Raw genomic sequence first — 25,284 nt, forward strand, 5'->3', positions numbered from 1 at the left:
GGTCCAAGGTGGACCGGTTCCTTCGGAAGCCGCACTGGATGTTGGAGAGAAGGTCATTTGATTCTAAATACCAGATTAAACGAGAATTAACCATTCTCTCCAGGATTTTGCACAAACAGCTAGTCAGAGCAATGGGACGATAATTTCTAGTGACTTTTGGATCCTTTCCTGGCTTAGCAAAGGCAAGAACGGTTGCCCTGCGCCAGGAATCCGGAAACTGTCCTTTGATAAAGATTCTGTTATACAGAATGAGCAGATAATCCATAGATTTTGGTGAAAGATGTTTAATCATTTCATAATGGATGCCATCTGGTCCAACAGCACTTGTTTTGGAAAGAGTGAGGGCTCTTTTCAGTTCATGTATAGTGAATTCCCCGTTGTAGGGACAGTCACTCTTACGCTTAAAATTAAGTGCCTGTTTTTCTATTTTATGTTTCAGGACCAGGAACTCTGGGGAATAAGATGTTGCACAGATGTTAGAGACTGTTTCCCCAAGAGAGTTGGCTATTGCAGTTGGATCTGCAATAGCGCATCCATTATAATCTAGGATTGAAGAAGGGTGGGATGTATATTTTCCGGATTTTATCCCAGACTACCTTAGAATTGGTAGCCTGGTTAATAGATGATGTAAAACAGATCCATGATTCCTTTTGACTCTGACGGCGAATGTAGCGTGCTTTGGCTCGTGAACGCTTGAAGGCTATTAGATTAACAGTGGTAGGATATCGGCGGAATATCCCCCACGCTTTGTTTTGAGCCTTTTTTGTTGCTGTGCATTGTGAATTCCACCAAGGTTTGGGAAATGGTGGAAACCGGGCAGATGTTTTTGGAACAGCGTTCGCAGCTGCTTGGACGATGATTTCTGTGATGTACTTTACTGCATCATTGATCGGCTCCTGACTGACGGTGCTGAGATCAAAATTTGCCTGATGTTGGAAGGCAGACCAGTCAGCCTGATCAATCTTCCAACGTGGTAACCTGAAGGGAAGACAAGGTCTCCCACTGTGTAACAAGGTTATCACAGGGAAGTGATCACTTCCGTATGGATTCTCCTCCACTTCCCAAGTGAGTGAAGGGAGTAGAGAAGGAGAGCAGATAGAAAGATCAATGGCAGAAAAGGTACTGGTAGGCATGTGGAAGAAGGTGTTTGTTCCAATATTTAGAAGGGAAAGGTCGTTGTCATTGAGCATACGCTCTATGACTCGTCCCCTTCCATTAACGTTAGCACTACTCCACAGGGTGTTATGTCCATTAAAATCCCCGAGAAGTAAGAAAGGGGAAGGCAACTGCGTTAAAAGATCATCAAGGTCTTCCTGGGAGATGTCAGTCCCAGGTGGCAAATAAATAGAGCAGACCGTTAATAAAAATCCCACTGTAAGGCAAATTGCAACAGCCTCTGTGCTGGTTGTAATTAGCAAGGGCTGAACTGGGGTCTGATTACCTACAAGGATAGCCACTCCTCCATGAGCAGGACCATCCGCAATTCTATCCTTAAGAAAGATTGTGATGTTATGCATGGTGGGATCATCATTTGCCTTTAGATAAGTCTCCTGCAAGCAAAAGCAAACTGGCCCGTGCTTTTGCAGGAGGGCCTTGATGTCGTCAGTATTTCGCCAGAATCCACGACAATTCCATTGTAGGAATTTAGCCATTATTTTGGCTTGGTGGGTCCATCAGGCGGCTTCTGAGGTGCTGAGGGCTTACTTTTATCAGTCTTGGCTTTATCTTTTTTGGGGAAGAATGGACGCTGTCCCGTGTCCATTTCTTCCTCCGCAAAGAGTTCCAAGACTGATTGACTGATTCATCCTGTACCTCCTTGTTCTCTACATCCATTGTTTCTGGTATTACGGGTGACTCTTCCGAACGTTTTTGCTCTTTTTTACCACTTGGTTTTGGTAGTGGTGGAGCACTAGGAGGTACGGATATAGGAGTGGCAACTGATTGTGTTTTTTTGGTGGGCTTTTGTGAATTCAATAAATAGCGTGCAATCGGAGTGAATGACTCTTTCGGTGTTATAGTCATCTCAGTTTGAGTACCGATAGTGCACTTTGCAGAAACCTTCTGAGCATATGAAGGTTTCCCGCTATTTATTGGTTGGATACATTTTCTGGTCTCTGGGTAGGAAATATTCAGCTCTGTTTTCAGTTTTTGGATTTCTTTTTCATCCTTCCACCGCTGGCATGCTCGAGAATAGGCGGGGTGCTCTCCTTGGCAATTAATACAGATCGGTTTTGAAGCTGAACACTCCTTGCTCTCGTGGTCTTTAACACCACATCGAGCACAGGCAGGGTTACCACGACAAGATGTTTGTGAGTGGCCGTATTTTTGGCATCTAAAACACCTCAGTGGGTTTGGGATATAAATCCTCACTGGGCAGTTTAGATAGCCTGCCTTGATGGAACTTAGAGGCCGTGGGGTATTGAACGTGAGGATAAGAACTCGGGTAGGGACGAGATTCCCATCCTTTTGTATCGATATTCTTTTCACAGCTGTCACTCCTTGGTCTTTCAATTCAGAGCAGATCTCTTCTTCAGAAACATGAAGAAGGTCCCACTCTGATATAACACCACGTGAAGAATTCAGAGTTTTGTGGGGGGTTACGGTGATGGGTATTCCCCCTATGGATGTAGAGTTCAAGAATTTTTCAGCTTGTTTTGTGCTGGAAGCTTCAACCAAAAGATCGCCAGAACGCAGTCGTTTAACGGATTTTGGTGAACCTGCCAACCCTTCTAATCCTTTCTGGATAAAGAAGGGTGACATCTTTCCAATTGACTGTTCTCCGATGGAATGGAGAATGAGGAAAAGCGGTGTCACTGATGGTGGTGGTGTATCCTCAGTCCTGCCTCTTTTTGCAGAGGTGTTTTCTTTCTCATCGTCTCGATTAGGTAGGGGGCCTTGTTGGGGCCCCAGAAGAAAGGGGATTTAAATTACTCATAGGAGTAAAGAGAAAATGTCTGATGCCTAAGTACCTCACCCACCACGGAGCCCTACGAGGGGGCGCCCACTCGTGAACTAGCAGGTACTGCGTACACGAATGGGACGCCGAGTTCGCTTAGAACACCATACCCACATTACCAATACGTCTTTATCCCGTCCCAGGACCAAAGGGAGGGAGACTTATTGGAACGCAGTTGACCCTAGCAGTATAAGACCACCCACCAATTGATCCCAGTCGAGCCGGTCCGGGACCACCCGTCTCGTCGAAGCAGGGGCCAAAGTGGTGTATTAAGGCTGGGCCCCTCAACCACCAGGATCCCCCTTTCCGCTTCCACGGGTCGCGGCGCACGGCTGCACACGCTGGATTCCAATGGTGTAACCCTGGAACCAAGGTATGGGTGTTGGATCCCAGTGATGCTAATCTGGAAAACCAGCAGCATCACTGGGAGGTCCCCTCACCACGTACAGGTGCCTACGTTGAGGGGTAGCTTAAATAGATTCAAGGCAGAACTTGACAAATATTTGGAGAGAGTGGATGGGTGAAATACGTGTTTTTTTGGCTGATGCTATATAAGCTTGCTTTCTCGCATCATGTGCCTTTGCTAATGCTAATCATTACCTTCGCTCCTTCTAAAACTCAGCCCATTTTATTCCTTGCAAGAAAAAAAAAAAAAAAAAAAAAAAGTGTTATTCCCATGCTCATCCTGAACAACACTCACATTTCCAAAGGTCACACATCTTTACCTGACTTCGAATCTCTCTCTTTCTCAGCATGTGCCAAGAGAGATTAGAACTCAGGGTCTATTGAAACTGCTGTTAGTGATTTTTCAGAAGTACCCCTCCATGGCAACTGTGATTACAATTTTCCATTCTTCAATTGAAAGTGTGTTATTCCTATACACATTTTTATTAAAAAATTCCCATTGTACATGATCTTCAGCTTATCCAGTGCCTCTGTAGTTAATTAGGAGATAAGAACTGGGGCAATCTTCCCCAGAAAGTTTATAGCCATTGTTCTTGATCTTAGAGATAATAAGATCTCCATGAGGGACTATTGAAACTTTTAAAATGAACAGTTGCAAAATTTCAGACTGTAATTTGGTATTATAGTATTTTGTGCTGTGTGTGTGTGTGTGTGGTGATAATGTACAGTTCAACTATTCGGTCCGTGATAGCTTATTGTTATTTGTTATTTTTGGTTTTTAGGAGCATTAGCAACTAAGGCCATATTGCTCCGGGCGGTGGTCATTCCCTGACCTTTCCGCATCCTCCGTATTTGGTGGTGGCGGGCTCGAACCCCGGTCTAATCAAGAAGCGTGTGCTATGCACTGCTGCTCCTTCCCACCTGGCTACGGAGGCGTCGTCGGTGATAGCACAATCCAATCTAAGAACTATCCTTGCATCCTGAAATGGCTGTCCAGTCAACTCAAGTTGCTAGTTGTGACTTTCAGGATGGTCCTTATGAAGAATTTTGGATTTCCTGGGATGCTTGAAACTTTCTAATTGCGACTTCCATGCTCAATCTTTTGTTTGGTGTTGATGAAAGTATAAAGGTGTGGAACTATAAATTCTCATGGTTAGCCTTGTCTAATGACTGTAGGTGTAATTCAGTGCTGTTCTTATTAAAATGCAATTACTGGACATTATTTCATGTAATCTTTCTATCCATGTTTTTCTAGGCCAGCTGAGCTAAATGTCTTCAACTTTCACTTTCTCAACTGTAAACCCTTCATTAAATATATTTAAATCCTCTATATTAATAATACAAGTAGCCTAGTATTATGTATTTTGTTTTGGGCAATATAGCAATTTTACACACACACACGCGCACACACACACACACACGCACACACGCACACACAATAAATAAATAGAGACACGAATTAATATTATGTATGGTAACTAAGATAATCCAAAGTAACATTTGGGATTCACTGAGTCATCACAAAAACTTATCAAGACAACACAGTGATAATTCTAGAAGATGGAGGAGTACACTACAGTGTCCATCTTTCTGGATGCAAAAATAAAATAAAATTTGTTTTATTGTTCTCAAGTTTCTAATTTTGTATATGATTCACCTCATTTCAAGGACATAGATGTGTGGGAAAGGATGCAGAGAAGGACAATAAAATTAGTTAGGGACACAGAGGGGTATTCTTCCCAAGAAAGGCTTGAGTTCTGCAAATTGTATTGTCTGACAAGTAGGTATCTCTGTGAAGATCTGAATGAGGTGTTTAAGGTTTTAAAAGGGTTAAGCAAACTAAATGCTAATGGCATTTTTACTCTTTCTCAGATGATACACATGACAGCATGAATTGAAAAATAGTTTTTGCTTTCGTAAAGGTGACTACGGTGGTCTGAGACAGTATTTAAATTCTATACAGTGGTACCAATTGATGATGTTACCAACTTCTACTTGATGATGTTGTCAACTAATTCTAGCCAAAGAGTTTGTTGGAAGAGATTATTGGAAGTTTGAAGAGACTGTTGGAATAAATTTCCACTCAGTGTTGCGGAGGTTTAATAAATTTAAAGGATTTTTAAACCCTCCATTAAATATTTTTAAACTCTTTAAAAAAAATCTTTTTATAAAAAAAGTTTTTTCAAATTTAACTTGTTTCCCCAGCTGATGCTGTATAAGCATGCCCCCCTCACACAACTTGGCCAATATTAATATTGACTGATATGTGTACACATGTAATACATATGAATGTGCATGGAAACACAGGCATGCATACATGAACAAGTAAGTATATATATATATATAGGTATCATATATAATTTTGTATATGACTCACCTGTTGCTCCATTCGATAGAGTCTAGCTCCAATAGTCATTGGTTTCATTCCTTTTTCCGTAAGATAGGAGCCTGGTTTGCCAAGAGTATGATCCAGCCTATTTAAAAGCATATATTATTAACTATAGTATAACAAATGGTATAACAAATATGTGGTATATGCTGATAAAATAATTTCCATTTATTTTAATAACTCCTACTGAAACAACAACAACCAGGGCTGATATTCAGCCGGTATGCACGGTACGGCCATTCCAGTTGTTAAAATATTTACATAAATCTGTACTGTTTGTTAAATAGTATAATAATAAATATGATAAGCAGCAAAATTAATTGATAATATAAATTCTAATATATACTCATAGTACTGTACTCGCAATTAAGCTGTAATGTCGCTATCTCTGTACTTACGGTTGGCAGTACAGCTGCACTGCACATTTTTTAGGGGAAATACAAGGTTATCATTAACCTCGAATTACATAGTTGCTTCTGCTTCTAAATACTTTAGTTTTTACTTTGGTTTCATTGTTAGTATGTTTTAAATCTTGCAAGTAATAAATATGGCTAGCGTGAGTTAATTTTTGTGCAGTGGTTTGATATTTATAAATTAAAGAATTTATAATCTCTCTATACATTAAAAAAGTTTTCCTCCTTACATTAAACTTTCCTCTATACATTAAAAAAGTTTTGTGCAGTTTGCACAAAAGTTTGTAAATATTGTAAAAATTTACAATATTTAGTCCTGCTCTTTCAGATGCAACAATATTTCTCATGCATTATGGAACCCGAAGTAAAAGACCTTTTCCTAAGTGACCTATGGAAATGCAGGTAAATAATTACATTATTCCACAAGAATGCCACGTGGTGGGGTAGCCAATGGGAGAAGAGGGGTGTGGATCACATGGTACAAGTGGGCAGGGCAATTACATCACCACAAATGCACAGTAAATAATTACATAGGTCATTTCTTCATTAGATATCGATCAGTGCATTTTGACAGGTGTGTCTTTTATGTAGAAAAGATTTTATTTATTTCATTATACCTCTACATTTTACGTAGAAAAATGTGCGTGGGGGTTGGCAAGCAAAACCCCCTAGTAAAAATATTAAAAAAAAGAATATTCACAATGAAAAGACAACAAAGTTTGGAAAAGTTTTTAATGTTCCTTTCTAAGTATCATAAACATGAACCTTCTAAATCTGCAGGAGAATAAACGAGAAACAATATTAATAATGAACTACAGCCTGGAACATCTTTTGATACTATGGAAGAATCAGAACAAAATAAAACAAATAATTTATATTTCTGGAATGAAAAACAACTTAATTATTTCAGCAAAAAAATATGAGGGGCTTATCATTGTTAGTAAGGTAAATGTTGGATGCAAATGGCTCTCAAAAGTTGCATCTTTAAATGTTTAAAGTACTAAACACTTACATATTTCATCCGAATGGCAACCATGTTCTGTTAAAGCTCAGTTCAAATAAAGACAATTTGCAATCATCAAAAAAATTAAAAGAACCTCATGAATCAGTTTATAACATAAAAACACATTCAAAATAATAAAAATTTATGAAAAAAATATTTAGTCAAAGAGTGTTGATAAAGCTCATGAAAAACATTTAGAAAGTACCGTCAGAATTTTTAACACTATCTATTGTATAATTAAAAAGAGTCAAGCATTTTCAGATATGAAATATTTAAAAGAACTTCAAAAAAAGAGAATAATATCGACATTGCAATCTAGATTTATGGTCCCGTTTGTTGCAAAACATTTATCTACTGAAATGAGAAAACAACTTTTTGGAAAACTTATAAAACAAGTAAAGTCCTTGAGGGGCTGTTGCAGACATTCTTTCAGGTGTGCCAAGCTGTGCTTGCTACCCGGGAGACTAAAATGCTGATGGAACTGATATTCGGATGATATTCAAGTGGACCTAATTTCGACAAAGTCTGGTCAGTTTGTGACAGGCAAATGTCTGGTGTGGTGTGGCGTTGCGTTCACATCACACGGAGGAATGTTGCCCCCTCTGTATTACCAGGTAATCCTAGGTAGTAGATGACCTTCATCAAGCGGTGCAATACCACCACTTTGCTAGCTGGAGGCTTGAAGTGGTGGAACCCATTTACTCTCCAGAGCAAATATCTGCAAACCTTCCATCTCTCTATCATGCAGTATGATTGATATCTTTTGAGGTTATGAGGGACATCATGGCAAGATCCAATCATCCTTACATTTCGAGAGTATAGCTCTAAAATGGTGTTTGCAGGCCAGCTGCTAGATAGATAGGCCACCAGATCAAACGATGCTCTATAGGTTGACTTCTGGATCAGCTAGTATATAATCTTGCTGCCTCTACTCTAACAGATAGTGACTGAATGAAATCTGAGTAGTGTGTATACAGGAGACATTGTCAAGGCCACGTTATGTCAACGAGCTAGGTATATGTGTATTACATATCCTAAAATTTCATAACTTCACACAGCATGTCCTCGCCATCTTTCCATACTTTAGAATACACGATAAATTGTCAAAATAATAGAACAAACTTATCTGCGTAAATATCTAAACTTCCCAAACACTTCTTTGTACATTTCACAAATGTATATGGTCTCAGTTTTAATCTCAATGATGTTCAACTCCACTTACAGTTGGGCAAACTCCATGTACATTTTCTGACAGAATCCCAGTTATTTGGTTGATTCAACCACTGCTCATCTCAGTTGTCCGAATCATTTGCTATATGATTCCTTCTGCTTCAATGTGTGCACATGTCCATTCTGAAATTCCCTGTAAGAGACTTAGTAATTTGGAACCTCCTCTTTTTGATCTTCTCTGGTTTAAAATCTCTCTCTACCACATACTCTTAAATCCATCTGTTGCCTCTGTCATTCTCCCAACACCTCTAATCACTTGGAACTCTTTGAAACTTTAGCATTAGTAGAGGCATTTGATGCAAGAAAGCAAGATTATGCAGCATCAGCCAAAAAAAAAAAAAAAATAAATAAATAAAATAAATAAATAAAAAATAACCACTTCCACTTCACCCTTCTGTTCGTTCGAAATACCTTGACTTTCTCCAGTCCAGCTTTTCCTAACAGTGAGGTAATTTTCCTTGGCGATTTTAATGTTCACTACTCCAGCTGGCTTCTGTTTCCTATTCACACATACCCAGCTGGTCGAGGTGCTGAGGCTTTTGCAATGACCTAACACAGATTGTTCATTTACCTACCAGAATACTAGACAATCCTAACCACGCAGCCAAGGCACGTGACCTTTTTCTCACAAACAACCCATCTAAGTACACAGTCAAGGATAGTGGTTCTCTAGACACTGCAGATCACAACTTGTTGATGGTCTCTTTGCCAATGGAGTCTTTCTCAAGCTCGTGTTGTTTGGCATCAAAGAATGTAAAATGGGATGATCTGTAAGATTTCTTTTCCTCGGTCAGATTAGTTTCAAATCCTCTGATGTCAATGTTTGCTAAGATTGTGTCAGTGAAATTATTCTTGTAGGTATGAAATCCTTTATTCCACACTCCACCTTAAAATCTTGACCTTTATCTAAACCTTTGTTTTCCAATAAATGTGCTAAGGCTGTTCAAGAGAAGAATATTGCATATCATAGTTGGCTTGCATACAAATCTCCAGCTTCATTTTGTACCTACACCAAAGCCTGCAACAATTGTAAAGCAGTTATCAATTAGCCCAAACTAGATTTTGAACAGGCTAAGAATAGAAAATTTGCTTCTTGTCAAAAAGGTAGTTAAGCATTCTGGTCTCTTGCCAAAGCTACTTGCCACAACATTTGCCCATCTCCGTCACTTCAGTCAAAGATAAAGCTGACCTGCTAGCATCCTATTTTTTGTCCAACTTGTTTATTAATCATCTTGGTAAACCACATCTTACAGGTAAGCATTCTGGTCTCTTGCCAAAGCTACTTGCCACAACATTTGCCCATCTCTGTCAAAAGCAGATGGTTCTATTGCCACTTGAGTCAAAGATAAAGCTGACCTGCTAGCATCCTATTTTTTGTCCAACTTGTTTATTAATCATCTTGATAAACCACATCTTACCATTCCCAATACACTCTATTCAATGCCCCTGTGGTCTTCTGTCAAAAGGATGTTAGAAGAATTTTGAACAATCTTGATGCTAAGAAAGCTCCAAGTCCTGATGGTATTTCTTCTAATTATTCTTAAAACCTGTACTCCTGACCTTACTCCTGTTTGGTGCTGCCTTTTTTTTTACTTTTTTATTTCAAAGGTGTTTTTCTTTCTGCTTGGATATTTGCTCATATCCAGTCAGTTCCTAAAAAAACAAGTGCGACAAAACCCTTCCATCCAATTATTGTCCTACTGCGCTTATTTCTACTCTATCTAAAGTAAATAATGGGGGATTTTCGCACACTAGCAAGAGTTTTGTGGATTTATTGGATGACTGTTTTCTATAGCAACATGTTTGAGAGGCAACCAGAGGGAGAATACTCTTGATCTGATTATCAGCAGTGATTCCGCATGCATTAAGAATCTACAGGTAAAGGAACCACTAGGTGGCAGTGATCACTGTGTACTCATGTGGTATTTACTTAAAGATGTAACTACCATCAGGGGTAAGGAGAAGGGTTTTTGCTTTTGTAAAGGTGACTACAGTGGTCTGAGAGAATTTTTAAATTCTATACAGTGGGATCAACTGATGGTGTTAACCAATGGTGAATTCTAATTGGGAAGCTTTTAGGGACTTAATCTTGGAGGGTACTAGACTTTTCATACCAACTAAGAAATACTGTTCAAGGTTTAGGCCTAAATGGATGTCAGATGAAATAATGAAGCTCGTGGCAGAGAAGAAAAAAGCGTGGGATGCATGTAAATTATTAGGTGACACAGAAGCCCACAGCAGATATAAGCTAGTCTTTAATCAAGTCACAAAGAAGGTTCAGCAGGCGAAGGCAGGTTACGAGAAATCTTTGGCAAAGGATACAAAGAAAAACAGCAAAGATTTATTTATTTATGTAAACTGTAGATGGAAAGGAATGAATCACATTGGTCCAATTAACATAGATGGTTTGACAATTGATGATCATGCTGAGGTAGCTCATAAAATGAATGAGTATTTTGCATCTACATTCACAAGTGAGAAGTTATTCAAGGAGGGAAGTAATAGCAGTACCAGCAGTTTATCAAACTCTAACATCGAGCCAAGAGATTTTGTAATAACTGAGACAAAAACGGAGGAGAAATTGTTGAAGTTAAACATAAGGAGGGCAACTGGGGTGGATGGCATCTATCCAGCCATATTAAAGGAGGCAGCAAAGGAAGTAAGCAAACCCTTAGCCATAATTATGAAAGATTCTTGGACCCCATGGACTGGAGATGTGCAAATGTGTTCCCAATTCACAGAGGGGGATCAAAGGGTGACACAGGTAATTATAGACCTGTTAGTCTAACTTCTGTTCCAGGGAAAATAATGGAGTCACCGGATAAGGAAGCAATGCAGGATAATTTGGACAAGACTGCAGTTATAGTTCAGACACAGCATGGGTTTATTAAGCAGAAATCTTGTCTGACAAATTTGTTGGATAATATGATGTAGTCACAAAGGAACTGGATGCGAAGAATAATTTTGATATCATATACTTGGATTATAGAAAAGTTTTTTTCATAAGCTGCCTTTGCTTGCCTAACCTCCTTTTTGACTTCATTAGACCAACTTATATCTACTGTAGGCTTCTGTGTTGACTGACAGTTTATGTGCATCCCATGTGTTTTTCTTCTCTGCCACGAGTCTCATTAGTTTATCTGACATCCATCTATAATTCTTTGAATGCTTTCCATTTAGAATTTGCTGACTGTAACATCATCATCAGTTGGTCCACTGTATAGAACCTAAAAAATCTCTAACACAACTGTAGTTGCCTTTACAAAAGCAAAAACTCTTCCTTTACCCCTGATGGTAGTTACATCTTTAAGTAAATGGCACATCAGTACACTGTGATCACTGCCCTTTAGTGGTTCCTTTATCTGTACATTCTTAATGCATAAATAATCATTGCTGATAATCAGATCAAGAGTGTTACTCCCTCTTGTTGCCTCTCTAACATGCTGCTGTAGAAAACAATCATCCAATAAATCCACAAAAGCCTTGCTAGTGCGCGAGCGATCCAACACACAAATTACAGTCTATATCTTGAGTTCCTTGAGGTTGTCACAGACATTCTGTCAGATATGCCAGACAAGCTGTACTTGCTACCTGGGAGTCTAAAACGCTGATAAAACTGATATTTGGGTGACATTCAAGTCAAGTGGATACAATTTCGGTGAAGTCCGGACGGTCTGTGACAGCCAAATCCTCTGCTTGGACTTTCACGATGGTGGGACTGTTAGCAATTCTGGGTATAACCACCATCCACAAGCACACTGTGAGTGACCACTGAGGTGTGAACCAACGTAAGGAGGGGTCAAGGTGTGGCACCCACACCAAATGAAGGAATGCCATCCCTCTGTGTTACCATAGTTGACTCTCATCAACTGGTGCAATACCACCACTTTGCTTATTGGAGGCTTGAAGTGGTGGAACCCATGTTTAGTCTCCAGAGCTAAGTTCCGGTCAACCCTTCCCCACCTCTTTCATCATGCAGTATGACTTATGAGGTTATGATGAACATCATGTCGAGATCCAACCTTCCTTAAATTTCGAGGGTACAGCTCTGAAAGGGTGTTTGCAGGCCGGATGCTAGTTAGTCATCATCAGCCATTTTCAATTAACTGCAGGATGAAGGCCTCTCCAGCAACTTTCCAGTTCCTTCTGTTTTGACACTGGCCATCCATTTACTACCCACAAATTCATGAATTTCATCTATCCATCTCCGCCTTTGTCTTTCAGGTTTTCTTCTAGCTCCTCTTGGATACCATTCTGCTATTTTCTTAGTCCATCTGTCATCATGTTTTCGAGCTATGTGTCCTGCCCAAGACAATTTTAGTTCTTTAGTTTTGATAATTGATAAGAATGCCCTTTACTTGAGTTTGCTGCCTAATCCATGTGTTTCTCTTCTTATCTAACAGTCTGATTCCCAATATGATTCATTCCATTCTTCGCTGTGTAGTTCTCAGCTCCTCTTCCATTCTTTTGGTGAGTGCCCAAGTTTCACTTCCATAAGTCATGGTGGGGAGTATACATTGGTTCATTCTTTTACGTTTCAGACAAACTGGAATATTGCTTTTCAGTATGTGACTATATTTCCTGAATGCTATCCATCCAAAACTTATTCTTCTCTTGACTTCCAGCCATTTATCATTATTACAGCTAATAACTTGTCCCAGATAAGTATATGACTCCACCTTTTCAATTACTGCTCCTTCAATCATTATTTCCCTTTCTGTGGCATACTTGTTCATCATTACTTTTGTTTTAGTCATATTCATCTTTAGTCCAAAATCCTTACTAACTGTGCATAACTGATTAAGATTTTCCTCTAATTCTTTGGGATCGTGGCTTATGACCACAATGTCATCTGCAAATCGTAAATGGCTTAGGTACTCTCCGTTCACATTGACTCCTTTCTGCGACCAGTCTAATCTTCTGAAAGCTTGCTCAAGGGCAGCAGTAAACAGCTTCGGAGATATTGTGTCTCCTTGTCGAACTCCTTTCTCAATTTTAAATTGCCTACTGTCTTTGGCTAGTCTAATAAAGGAGGTAGCACTCTCATACATTTTCTTCAAAATCATAATATATGGGGTATCTATGCCTTGTCTTTCCAGTGCCCGAAACATTGCTTTATGCTGTATGGAGTCAAATGCCTTTTCATAATCCACAAATGCCAGGCATAATGGTGTTTTATATTCATTTGCTTTCTCCATTACTGTGATATTACGTGAAAGTGAACCCCATAGTTCAGAATCCTGTCCTAAAGCCAGCTTGCTCTTTCGGTTGATTCTCATCAAGTATTCTTTCTAATCTGTTAGTAATGACCCTTGTGAACAACTTGTACATGTGGGATAACAAGCTAATTGGTCTATAATTTCCAATTTCTGATTTATCTCCTTCCTTATGCAGCAAAACTATAATTGCATTATTCCACTGCTTAGGCATCACACCTTTTCTAATGCACTTTGTGAAGAGCCTTGCCAGTTTTTGTGTTATGTCTCCTCCTCCCAATTTTAACAACTCTACAGGGGCTTTCTGATTCTTCATTTTATTCAATGCATGTCGTACCTCATCAGGAAGAATATCGGGTATGTCGTATGTGTTGCTAATTTGCAATCCATCTTCCCCAATGCTGGCATCATTTCCTCACTCCTTGTATAATTCTCTATAGTAGTCTTCTGCTATTTGAATTATGCCTTCTCTGCTATTTATAAGTACACCATCACTATTCTTCAGTTTCAGTATCATTTGTCTTTCTGTATTACTGCTCACGGCTGCTGATTTAAATCCTTTGTTTTCCCTTAATGCTTGTTCTACTTTTCTTGTGTTAAATCTTCTTATGTCCTCTCTGAGTCACTTTCTAATGGCTTTGCATAACTCAGTATACTCAATTTTCTCCCTGCCAGTGTTTTTCTTGTTCTTCATTTGTCGGCTTTGGTTCATCATGACGTGTTTCTTGACTAATTTTTTCTTCACTGGATTTCTTTTTCCCTATAGGTTTTTTGGGCTTTATCACTTTCAGAAAGTTGTAATATTCCTCGTCGATATCTTGGTCCTGAGCAGTCCGCAGAAGCTCAAACTTGTTCTTAAGTTCCAGTACATACTGCTTTTTCTCCTCTTCTGTTATCTCAAAGACCTTTGTATTATTTACTCAAGTCAGTTTTTTCCTTTCCTTTCCTACATCTATATCAAGTGTACATCTTACCTTCTGTTAGTGAGGATGAAGTCGATTTCATTAGTAGTTAATCCATTTGGACTCTTCCATGTCCACTTTCTGTTCACCCTTTTCTTGAAAAAAGTGTTCATTAATGACAGCACTTGAGATTCTGCAAATTCCACAAGCCTTTCAGCCTTTCACCTCTTTCATTTCTTTCACCAATTCCAAAATTTCCTATAGTTCCCCTTTCTGCGCTGTTTTGTCTTTTTCCAACCTTAGCATTGAAGTCCCCCATAATAATAGTGTAGTGGGTTTTCTGCTCATCTAGAAGACTCTCAATTTCGGTGTACATTTCTTCAACCTCTTCATCATCATGGCTCGATGTTCGTGCATATATCATTATAATCTTTAGCTTGTACCTCTTAGAAATGTTGAGTATTAATTAGTCTTGACACCCTTGGTATTGTACTTTTGATTTCCAAAATGTTGTTTTTAAAATTTTATGGAACAGAAACCCAACTCCACCTTCACTCCTTTCACTGTTTCCATTGGTGTACAGCAGATTTCCACTTGAAAAACTTATAAGTGATTCATTTCTTCTTCTTGTTTCAGCCAAACCGATGATATTCCAATTCACATTTTCTAATTCCTTTTCCAGCTCTAATATCCTGTCTTCCCCGATGAGTGATCTTATGTTATAACAGGCCAAGTTCAGTTTCCGTGCATGGCAGCCTGGTCGTACCGAGAGATTCTTAGCACCCTCTGCTTCCACTCTGATCCTGTCGCTGCCGTAAGAGGGAGAGTGAAAGCTGCTGGGGACTGAGGACCATTTGTTTTCTCGTGCTGTCATATGCTGGACGGTTTGGTCTTTTCCTCTTCACGCTGACCAGGCGTCTTGAAGGGAACCACTCTACACGTTCGTTGCCACCTAAGTGACATAACAGGGCTTACCATCGAGATGTGCACGAGTGGATTTTAGGGAGGCAGGCCAACTGGACTTCTCCTAAATCTTCTGTAATAGAGAGATATTGGATCCATCAGTGTTTTAGGCTGAGTGTCTGATAACACAGAGGATACCTGTTCCCCTCTAAGCTAGTTAGTACACTGAGCCAAACCAATTAGCATTAGTAGAGGCATATGATGCAAGAAAGCAAGTTTATGCAGCATCAGCCAAAAAAAAAAAACTTCCACTTCACCCCTCCGTTCGTTCGAAATACCTGTCCATCTGAGCCTTAAATTCATTTAGGCTATCAACTTCCACAACAAGGAATGGAAGTCTGTTCCGCCAACCAACCACCCGCTGGCTAAAGGCAAATTTCTACACATCTATCCTACATCTTTCCTCAATTTGAATTTATGACCTTTCAGGTGATTATTCTGAGCAAGAAGCAGAATACCATCAGCATTGAGCATGCTCAAGCCATTCAAGGCTTTATACACCTCTATCAGATCACCTCGCCGGTACCTAGTCTCCAGACACTGTAATTTGCAAAATTTAAGCATTCTTCGTAAGAGCAACCTTTTGTTCCATTCACTAATCTTGTTGCCCGTCTCTGTACTCGTTCCAGCAGCTCTAAATCCTTCTTGAAATGAGGCCTCCAGACCTGTATACAGTACTCAAGGTGTGATCTGACCATTGCCTTATACAAGGGAATAATCACCTCCTTATACCTGCTAGAAAAATTCCTCTATTTCATTGATAAGACACCGTGAGTTACTCTTGCAGCCCATCTGCACTGCTTAGAGAACTTTATATCTGCCTGCACAATTACCCCCGGGTCCTTTTCATTCTCTACCACTGTCAGTGTAGTACCACAGAGTTGATATGTTGTCAGGGGTTGCTGTTTCCCAAATGTAGTACTTTACATTTGTAAATGTTAAACTTCATTTGCCACCTCTCAGCCCACCTGCTCAACCTTTCCAGATCCTGTTGCAGCAGCATAGCGTCAGTAGTGTCCTTAACAACTCTGCTAAACTTTGTATCGTCGGGAAACTTGGACATTAAGCTTGATATATCATCATCAATATTATTTATAAATACAGAAAACAATAATGGACCCAACACTGAACCCTGAGGGACACCACTAATAACATTAGTCCACAATGAGCAGTGTCCATTGATTACCATTCTCTGTCTTCTCCCCTTCAACAACCCCTTTATCCCTAGCAGCAATTCGCCTCCAATACCACACTGCTCCAATTTGTGCAGCAGTCTTCCATGTGCAACAGTATCAAAAGCCTTTCTAAGATCCAAGTATATAATATCAAAGTTATTCCCTGCATCCAGTTCTTTTGTGACTGCATCATAGTATCCAATCAAAGTGGTCAGGCAAGGCCCTTAACAAAACCATACTGTTTCCAGGCTATAACTGAAGTCTTGTCTAGATGATCCTGCAGTGCTTCTTTAACCAGTGCTTCCATTAATTTTCCTGGAACAAAAGTTCCAGGAAACTCACAGGTCTATAATTACTTGTGTCAGCCTTTGATCCTCCTTCGTGAATTGGGGTCACATTTGCAAATCTCCAGTCTACGGATAGGTCCCCTGAGTCCAAGGAAGCTCTCATAATTATGGCTAAGGGTTTGCTTACTTCCTTTGCCCTCCTTTAATATAACTGGATAGATCCCATCCATCCCAGGTGCCTTTCTTGTGTTTATTTTCAACAATTTCTCCTCCACTTTCCTCTCAGTTATTACAAGATTATCTAGCTTACTGCCAGAGTTGAATACACCTAAGTCATTCCCCCTGCTGAATAACTCCTCATGTGTGAATGTTGATGCAAAATATTCATTTAGTTTGTTAGCCACCTGAGCAGGAACATCAACAGTTGAATCATCAATATCCAGTGGACCAATCGGATTCATCCCTTCCCTTCTAGAGTTTACATAGGTAAGGAACTCTTTGTTGTTTTTCTTTGCATCCTTTGCCAAGGATTTCTCATAATCTGCCTTTGCCTGACTAATCTCCTTTGTAACTTGTTTATAGATCAACCTATATCTAGTAAAAAAGGCCTACGTGCTCTGGATTCATTACGAAAACTTTTTTATTTTTGTTGCTCAGAGCAAAACTGTAAATACAACTAATGAGCTTTCGGCTGGGAGGCAGCCTTCTTCAGATTGAATACATGAATGGCAGTTGGAATAGAGATGTGCACTGCCAGGATGGTGCGTGAGGCGCGTGGTTAATTGTTTGATGCTTGTGGCTGTGACATATCGTGGTGACGTGGCCAGCATTTGTCTATGGATAGAATTACTGCCTCTGTGATGGGGTTAACTTGGCAACCACTGTTCCTGTTTAAGGAGGCATCCGAGCATTTTATATTTAACGATTCCAACCAGGTGCGCTTTAGGTAATGGTGGGACCTGTCCACAACCACGACATCGCGGTGTGGGTCGATGTCGTGGCGGGTTGTCCAGACATGCTCGGCGATAGCTGAGTGTTCTATATCTGCCAAGCGGATCGCCCTTTTTATGTTCTGAGAGACGTTTCTTGATTCGACGTCCAGTCTCTCCAAAGTAGCAGCTGGTGCAGTCACGGCAAGAGATGCGGTAGACCAAACCGCTCTGTAGAAGAGTGGGGATGGGTGTTTTTACGTTGGAGATAAGAGAACGCAGTTTCTTGCCTGGGAGTTGGATGCACTTTATCCCATATGATTTTAGAATTCTACCGATCTGTTGTGACAGGTTGGGGTAGTATGGGATAAATGCCCTCGTGGATGATTCGTCCCTGTTGGCGTTGTTGTTGGTCGTCACGTTGTCGCGTGCCTGTAGATCACACCTGTCAAGGACGTCGATGGGATAGCCATACCTCGTAAGGTCTACTTTGACTCTGGTGATCTCTTTGCGTCTTTCATCTGCGGAGCTGGAGTGTGTCCAGGCGCGAGTTAGCAAGGTTCGGGCAGTGGAGAGGAGGTGGCCCCGCATGTGTGGCCCCCCACTGCCCGAACCTTGCTAACTCGCGCCTGGACACACTCCAGCTCCGCAGATGAAAGACGCAAAGAGATCACCAGAGTCAAAGTAGACCTTACGAGGTGTGGCTATCCCATCGACGTCCTTGACAGGTGTGATCTACAGGCACGCGACAACGTGACGACCAACAGGGACGAATCATCCACGAGGGCATTTATCCCATACTACCCCAACCTGTCACAACAGATCGGTAGAATTCTAAAATCATATGGGATAAAGTGCATCCAACTCTCAGGCAAGAAACTGCGTTCTCTTATCTCCAACGTAAAAATACCCATCCCCACTCTTCTACAGAGCGGTTTGGTCTACCGCATCTCTTGCCGTGACTGCACCAGCTGCTACTTTGGAGAGACTGGACGTCGACTCGAGAAACGTCTCTCAGAACATAAAAAGGGCGATCCGCTTGGCAGATATAGAACACTCAGCTATCGCCGAGCATGTCTGGACAACCCGCCACGACATCGACCCACACCGCGATGTCGTGGTTGTGGACAGGTCCCACCATTACCTAAAGCGCACCTGGTTGGAATCGTTAAATATAAAATGCTCGGATGCCTCCTTAAACAGGAACAGTGGTTGCCAAGTTAACCCCATCACAGAGGCAGTAATTCTATCCATAGACAAACGCTGGCCACGTCACCACGATATGTCACAGCCACAAGCATCAAACAATTAACCACGCACCTCACGCACCATCCTGGCAGTGCACATCTCTATTCCAACTGCCATTCATGTATTCAATCTGAAGAAGGCTGCCTCCCAGCCGAAAGCTCATTAGTTGTATTTACAGTTTTGCTCTGAGCAACAAAAATAAAAAAGTTTTCGTAACCTATATCTATCATAGGATTCCATGTCACCCATTAATTTATATGTATCCCATGCATTTTTCTTCTCTGCTATATGTCTCATTAGTTCATCTGACCTCTTTAAATACCAACTAAGAAATATCTAACAATATTTCTTAGTTGGTATTTAAAGCCTAGTAGCTTCCAAGATTAATTCCTCGAATGCTTTCCATTTTGAATTTGCAGTTGGTAACATCATCAGTTGGTCCCACCGTATAGAATTTAAATACTGTCTCAGACCACCATAGTCACCTTTACGAAAGCAAAAATCCTTCCCTTTACCCCTGATGGTAGTGACCTCTTTGAGTAAATCCGACTTCAGCACACTGTGATCACTGCCACCTAGTACCTGCAGATTCTTAATGCATGAAGAATCACTACTGATAATCAGATAAAGCGTATTACTCCCTCTAGTTGCCTCCCAAACATGCTGATGTAGAAAAAAAATCATCCAATAAATCCACAAAAGCCTTGCTAGTGTGTGAGTGACCAACCCACAAATTCCAGTCAATATCTGGGAAATTAAAATTCCCCATTATAAAACTCTCTGAATTACTGGCCCACTCTATTTCCCTGTAAAGTTTCTTATTATACTCATCAGAGTCATTAGGCCTATAGCACACTCCTATTCTCAATTTTGATCTCCCAGTGCTAATGTCACACAAAAATTACTCGACACTGCACTGTCCAGCGATGTCGACAGGGTCCACTTCCTTGGATTTTATGTGTTTCTTAACTAATAGCATAACTCCTCCTCCCTTCCTTTTCCTGTCTATCTTTTCTGTAGACATTGTACTCCCCAAATTCCAGTTCTGCATTCCTTATATCTGTGCGACACCACGTCTCTGATATCCCAACAATATCTGCCTTTGATGCTTGGAGCAATACCTCAAATTCATCATCAAATTTATTTACCAAACTCCTAGCATTGGTATACACGAAAGTATACATGCACCTGTTCTTTTTCTTAGCTACCCTAACACAACCCATATGTTTACTTGTACTGCAATGACTCCCAGCAGTCTCTGAAATATTCTGCATCTTGTTTTCAGGCTTCTGCTCATTCCAATAGAAGCAGTGCAAGAATCACTTCCACCTCTGCCAGTGGCTACTGTTAATCTATTAGTCCTTGTATCCCCCCAAGTTAGCAGTTTTCCGACCCACCTAACACGGCCTCGATAGCATCAGCAAATATTCTTGCCCCCTTTCTATTTAAGTGTATCCCATCCCTGTAGAAGCAGTCCCTTCTGTTAACAAGCACAGACCAGGCTGAAAAAAATTCTACCCCTTGCACAATCTTTTCCAGGGCCGAATCAGGCTGAAAAAAATTCTACCCCTTGCACAATCTTTTCCAGGGCCGAATTGATAGACAACGCTCTCATCATATACTCCCTCCTATCATGTCTGGGCAGAATTGAAGACACTTTCAAATTCAACCCTAATTCAGAGCTTTTTTTTTAACAGAATATTTGTAACTATTTAGGAGGCTTCCAGATCAGCTAGTGTATAATCTTGCTACCACTACTCTCCCAGACAGTGACTGGAAGGAGTCCGACTAGTGTGTATGTGGGGGGGCATTGTCGAGGCCATGTTATGTCAAGGATCTGGGTATATTCTTACCATGTGTACGCTATAGACAAAAATTTCATTACTTCATACAGAATGTCCCCCCAACTTTTTCTTACTATTGAATACACCATGAATTGTCAAACTAATAGAATAAGCTTATCTGCAAAAAGATCTAAACTAAACACTTCCTAATTCATGAAGTTCTGAATTCATGAATTCACGAAGCAGATATGAAGTTCTCTGAGCAGTGCAGACGAGCTGCAAGAGTAGCTCATGGTGTCTTGTCAATGATATACAGGAATTTTTCTAGCAGGGATAAGGAGGTGATTATTCCCTTGTATAAGGCAATGGTTAGGCCACATCTTGAGTACTGTATACAGGTCTGGAGGCCTCATTTCAAGAAGGATGTAGAGCTGCTGGAACGGGTACAGAGAAGGGCAACAAGATTAGTGAATGGAACAAAGGGTTGCTCTTACGAAGAAAGGCTTAAGTTTTGAAAATTAGTGTCTGGAGACTAGGCACCGGCGAGGTGATCTGATAGAGGTGTATAAGGCTTTGAATGGTTTGAGCATGCTCAATGCCAATGGGATTCTTCATCTTGCTCAAAATAATCACCTCAGAGGGCATAAATTCAAATTGGGGAAGGACGGATGTCGGATAGATGTGCGGAATTATGCCTTTGGCCAGCGGGTGGTTGGTTGGTGGAACCGACTTCCGTCACTTGTTGTTGAAGTTGATAGCCTAAACAAATTTAAGGCTCAACTGCACAGGTATTTCGAACGAACGGAGGGGTGACATGGGAGTGGTGTGTGTGTTTTTTTTTTTTTGGCTGATGCTGAATAAGCTTGCTTTCTTGCATTATATGCCTCTACTAATGCTAATTCATTTCACAAGTATACGTGGTCTCAATTCTAATCTCAAGGGCTTCCATTTCCACTTGCAGTATGCCAAACCCATGTACTTTTTCTGACAGAATCTCAGTTATTGGTTGATTCAACTACTGCTCATCCCAGTTGCCCAAATTATTCGCTGTATGATTCCTTTCGCCTCAAAGGTGGTACTTGTGCATATGTCCATTCCTATATTCCCTGTCAGAGACTTGGTAATTTGGAATCTCCTCTTTTCGAACTTCTCTGGCTTAAAATCTCTCTACCTCATTGTGTCAAATTCATCTGTTGTCTCTACTGTTCTCCCAACTCTACTAATCATTTGGAGCACTTTGACTTCCTGTCTTTGCAACTTGACTTTCTCCAGTCCAACTTTTCTAACTGTGAGGTAATTTTCCTTGGTGATTTTAATGTTCACAACTCCAGCTGGCTTCCATTTTCAAGTCACACTGACCCAGTTGGTCGAGATGCTGAAGCTTTTGCAATTACAATTGACCTTGCACAGATTGTTAATTTACCTACAAGGATTCTGGACAATCCTAACCATACAGCCAACACGCTTGATCTTTTTCTCACAAACAACCCTTCTAAGTACACGATCGAAGTGAGTGGTCCTTTAGGCACCTCAGATCACAACTTGGTGATTGTCTCTTCTCAATGGAGCCATTATCTCACGGCTATTCCCAACCTCATATTGTTTGGCATTACAAGAATGCAAAATGGTGTGACCTGCGAGATTTCTTTTCTTCTTTTCCTTGGTCAGATTATTGTTTCAAAACTTCTGATGTCAACATTTGCTCAGATCGTGTCAGTGAAATTATTCTTGTAGGAATGGAATCCTTTATTCCACACTCCACTTTAAAATCTTGTTCTTTATCTAAACCTTAGTTTTCCAATAAATGTGCTAAGGCTGTTCACGAGAAGAGCATTGCATATTGTAATTGGCTTGTTTCCAATTTTTCAGTTTCATTTTCTGCCTACACCAAAGCTCGCAACAATGGTAAACCAGTTATTAATCAGTCCAAACTAGATTTTGAACAGACTAAGAGTAGAAAACTTGCTTCTTGCCCTAATGGTAGCCGAGCATTCTGGTCTCTTGCCAAAGCTATTGGCCGCAACTTTTGCCCATCTCTGTTCCCACCTCTGTCCAAACCAGATGGTTCTGTTGTCACTTCAGCCAAGGATAAAGCTGACCTGCTATCATCCCATTTTTCTTTCAGCTCATGTATTAATGATCTTGGTAAAACACCTCCCACCATTCCAACATGCTCCATTCAATGTCTCCTGTGCCTTCTCTCAAAAGGATGTCAGAAGGATTTTGACGAATCTTGATGCAAAGAAAGCTCCAGCTCCTGATGATATTTCTCCACTTGTTCTCGGAACCTGTGCTCCTGAACTGACTCCTGTTCTCTGCCTCCTTTTTTCACTTTCTTATTCCAAAGGTGTTTTTCCTTCTGCTTGGAAATTTGCTCATATCCAGCCAGTTCCTAAAAAGGGTGACAAATCCCTCCCATCCAATTATCGTCCTATTGCAATTACTTCTACTCTTTCTAAAGCAATGGAGAAATCAATTAACCGCCAACTCTTAAATTACCTAGAAACCTTCTGTCTGATCAACGATTGCCAGTATGGATTCTGTCATTGTCGATCCACTGGTGATATTCTGGCTTATATTACAAATTTATGGACAAATTCAATGGAAAAGTTTGGTGAAACACAAGCGGTTGCTCTTGACATCTCAAAGGCTTTTGATCATGTTTGGCATAAAGGTCTTCTAAACAAGCTTCCATCTTATGGTTTGCCAACTGTTTTTTGTAACTGGGGATTTTCCTGAAATCCCCAGCAACTGACTTTCCAGGCTAATGCTCATTCCAATAGAAGCATTGCAAGAATCATTTCGACCTCTGCGTTTGGTTACTGTTAATCTATTAGTCTGTGAATCTCCCCAAGCTTGCAGTTTTCCGACCCAACTAACATTGCCTTGATAGCATCAGCAAATATTCTTGCACCCTTTCTATTTAAGTGTATCCCATCCTTGTAGAACCAGTCTCTCCTGTTAACAAGCACAGACCAGGCTGAGAAAAATTCTACCCGAGCCTTGCACAATCTCTCCAGGGCCGAACTGATTGACAAGGCTCTCATCATACACTCCCTCCTATCTTGTCTGGGCAGAATGCCGACATTTTCACATTCTACCCTAACTCCCAACTTTTTTTCAACATTGACCTGTACTTGTTCAGTAAATCTGCAAAAGTCTTACTCTTAATGTCATTAGTTCCAATGTGTACAACAACAACAACAAGATCACCTTTTGTGCCCTTAAGAGATGATATCTGCTCTATAACATCATCAACTTTTGCCCCTGGCAGATATACCCTGGTCCTGTTGCACTTATCCTTATTTCATAGTATATTCCCATCTTCCTGACAATAGAGTCACCAACAATAACTAATTCCTTTGGGACCAGTACATTATGCTTTGGAGGTTGCCTCTGATTTGCCTGATGTGCAGGAGTGTGCTCTGGTGTTGAGCTGGGCAGCTGAGAAGTTGATGGGCCCTCATTTTAATTCCTTCGAGGGCATTTACCCTAAACCTCAAGCTCTCATAGATTCCCATCAGAACACTGAGTTGCCGCTCTATTGTGCGGTCAGATATGAAGTTTTCTGAGCAGTGCAAAAAGGCTGCAAGAGTACTTCACGGTGCCTTGTGAATGATGTATAGGAATTTTGCTATCAGGGATAAAGGAGTAATTGCCCCCTTGTATAAGGCAATGGTGAGGCCACATCTTGAATACTGTATACAGTTTTGGAGAACTCATTTTAGGAAAGATGTAGAGCTGCTGGTACGAGTACAGAAAATGGCAACGAGATTGGTGAGGGGAACAAAAGGTTGGTGTTACCAAGAAAGGCCCAAGTTCTGCAAATTGCAGCTTCTGGAGACTAGGCACCTGCAAGGTGATATAATTGAGGTGTATAAGGCCTTGAATGGATTGTGCAAGTTCAGTGCTAATGGAATTCTTCCTCTTACTCAAGGGGCATAAATTCAAATTGAGGAAAGACAATAGTAACGAATGGGCCTGGTGTACTGGGGCCCATGGTTTTTTTTTTAATAACATACACGTATAAGTTATAAATCCAGTTTAATGTAAGAATGGAATTATATACTAACAGTATCTTTCGAGACTGTCGTGTCCCTTCATCAACTGACATTCAAATACAAAATACAACGGATAAGTGCAATGAGCTGATTGTTTGTTATTGTTTGTAGGAGCATTAGCAACTAAGGCCATATTGCTTGGGGATATGCGGTGGTCATTCCCTGACCTTTCCGCATCCTCCATATTTGGTGGTGACGGGCTCGAACCCGGGTCTAATCAAGGAGCGTGTGCTACGCACTGCTGCTCCTTCCCACCTGGCGCAATGAGCTGAGTGAGGCACATTAATCATGCGTCATTGTTGTTGAACGGACGTGCACTGCTT

The 25,284-nt window shown here is 40.6% G+C and overlaps 1 protein-coding gene across 1 annotated transcript in view; it reads right to left on the minus strand.

Moving 5' to 3' along the window:
• LOC150084551 (potassium voltage-gated channel subfamily KQT member 1-like) overlaps positions 1–25,284 on the minus strand; it is a 475,214-nt gene that overhangs the window by 120,314 nt on the left and 329,616 nt on the right. The window contains exon 16 of the mRNA XM_090376281.1: positions 5,739–5,835. Within this exon, the coding sequence (XP_090232407.1) occupies positions 5,739–5,835 (97 nt within the window). The remainder of the gene's footprint in view (positions 1–5,738; positions 5,836–25,284) is intronic.

Source organism: Mastigoproctus giganteus, chromosome 6 (assembly GCF_048544385.1).
Source record: "Mastigoproctus giganteus isolate SK-2022 chromosome 6, ASM4854438v1, whole genome shotgun sequence".
In the NCBI taxonomy this organism is placed as follows: Eukaryota; Metazoa; Arthropoda; class Arachnida; order Uropygi; family Thelyphonidae; genus Mastigoproctus; species Mastigoproctus giganteus.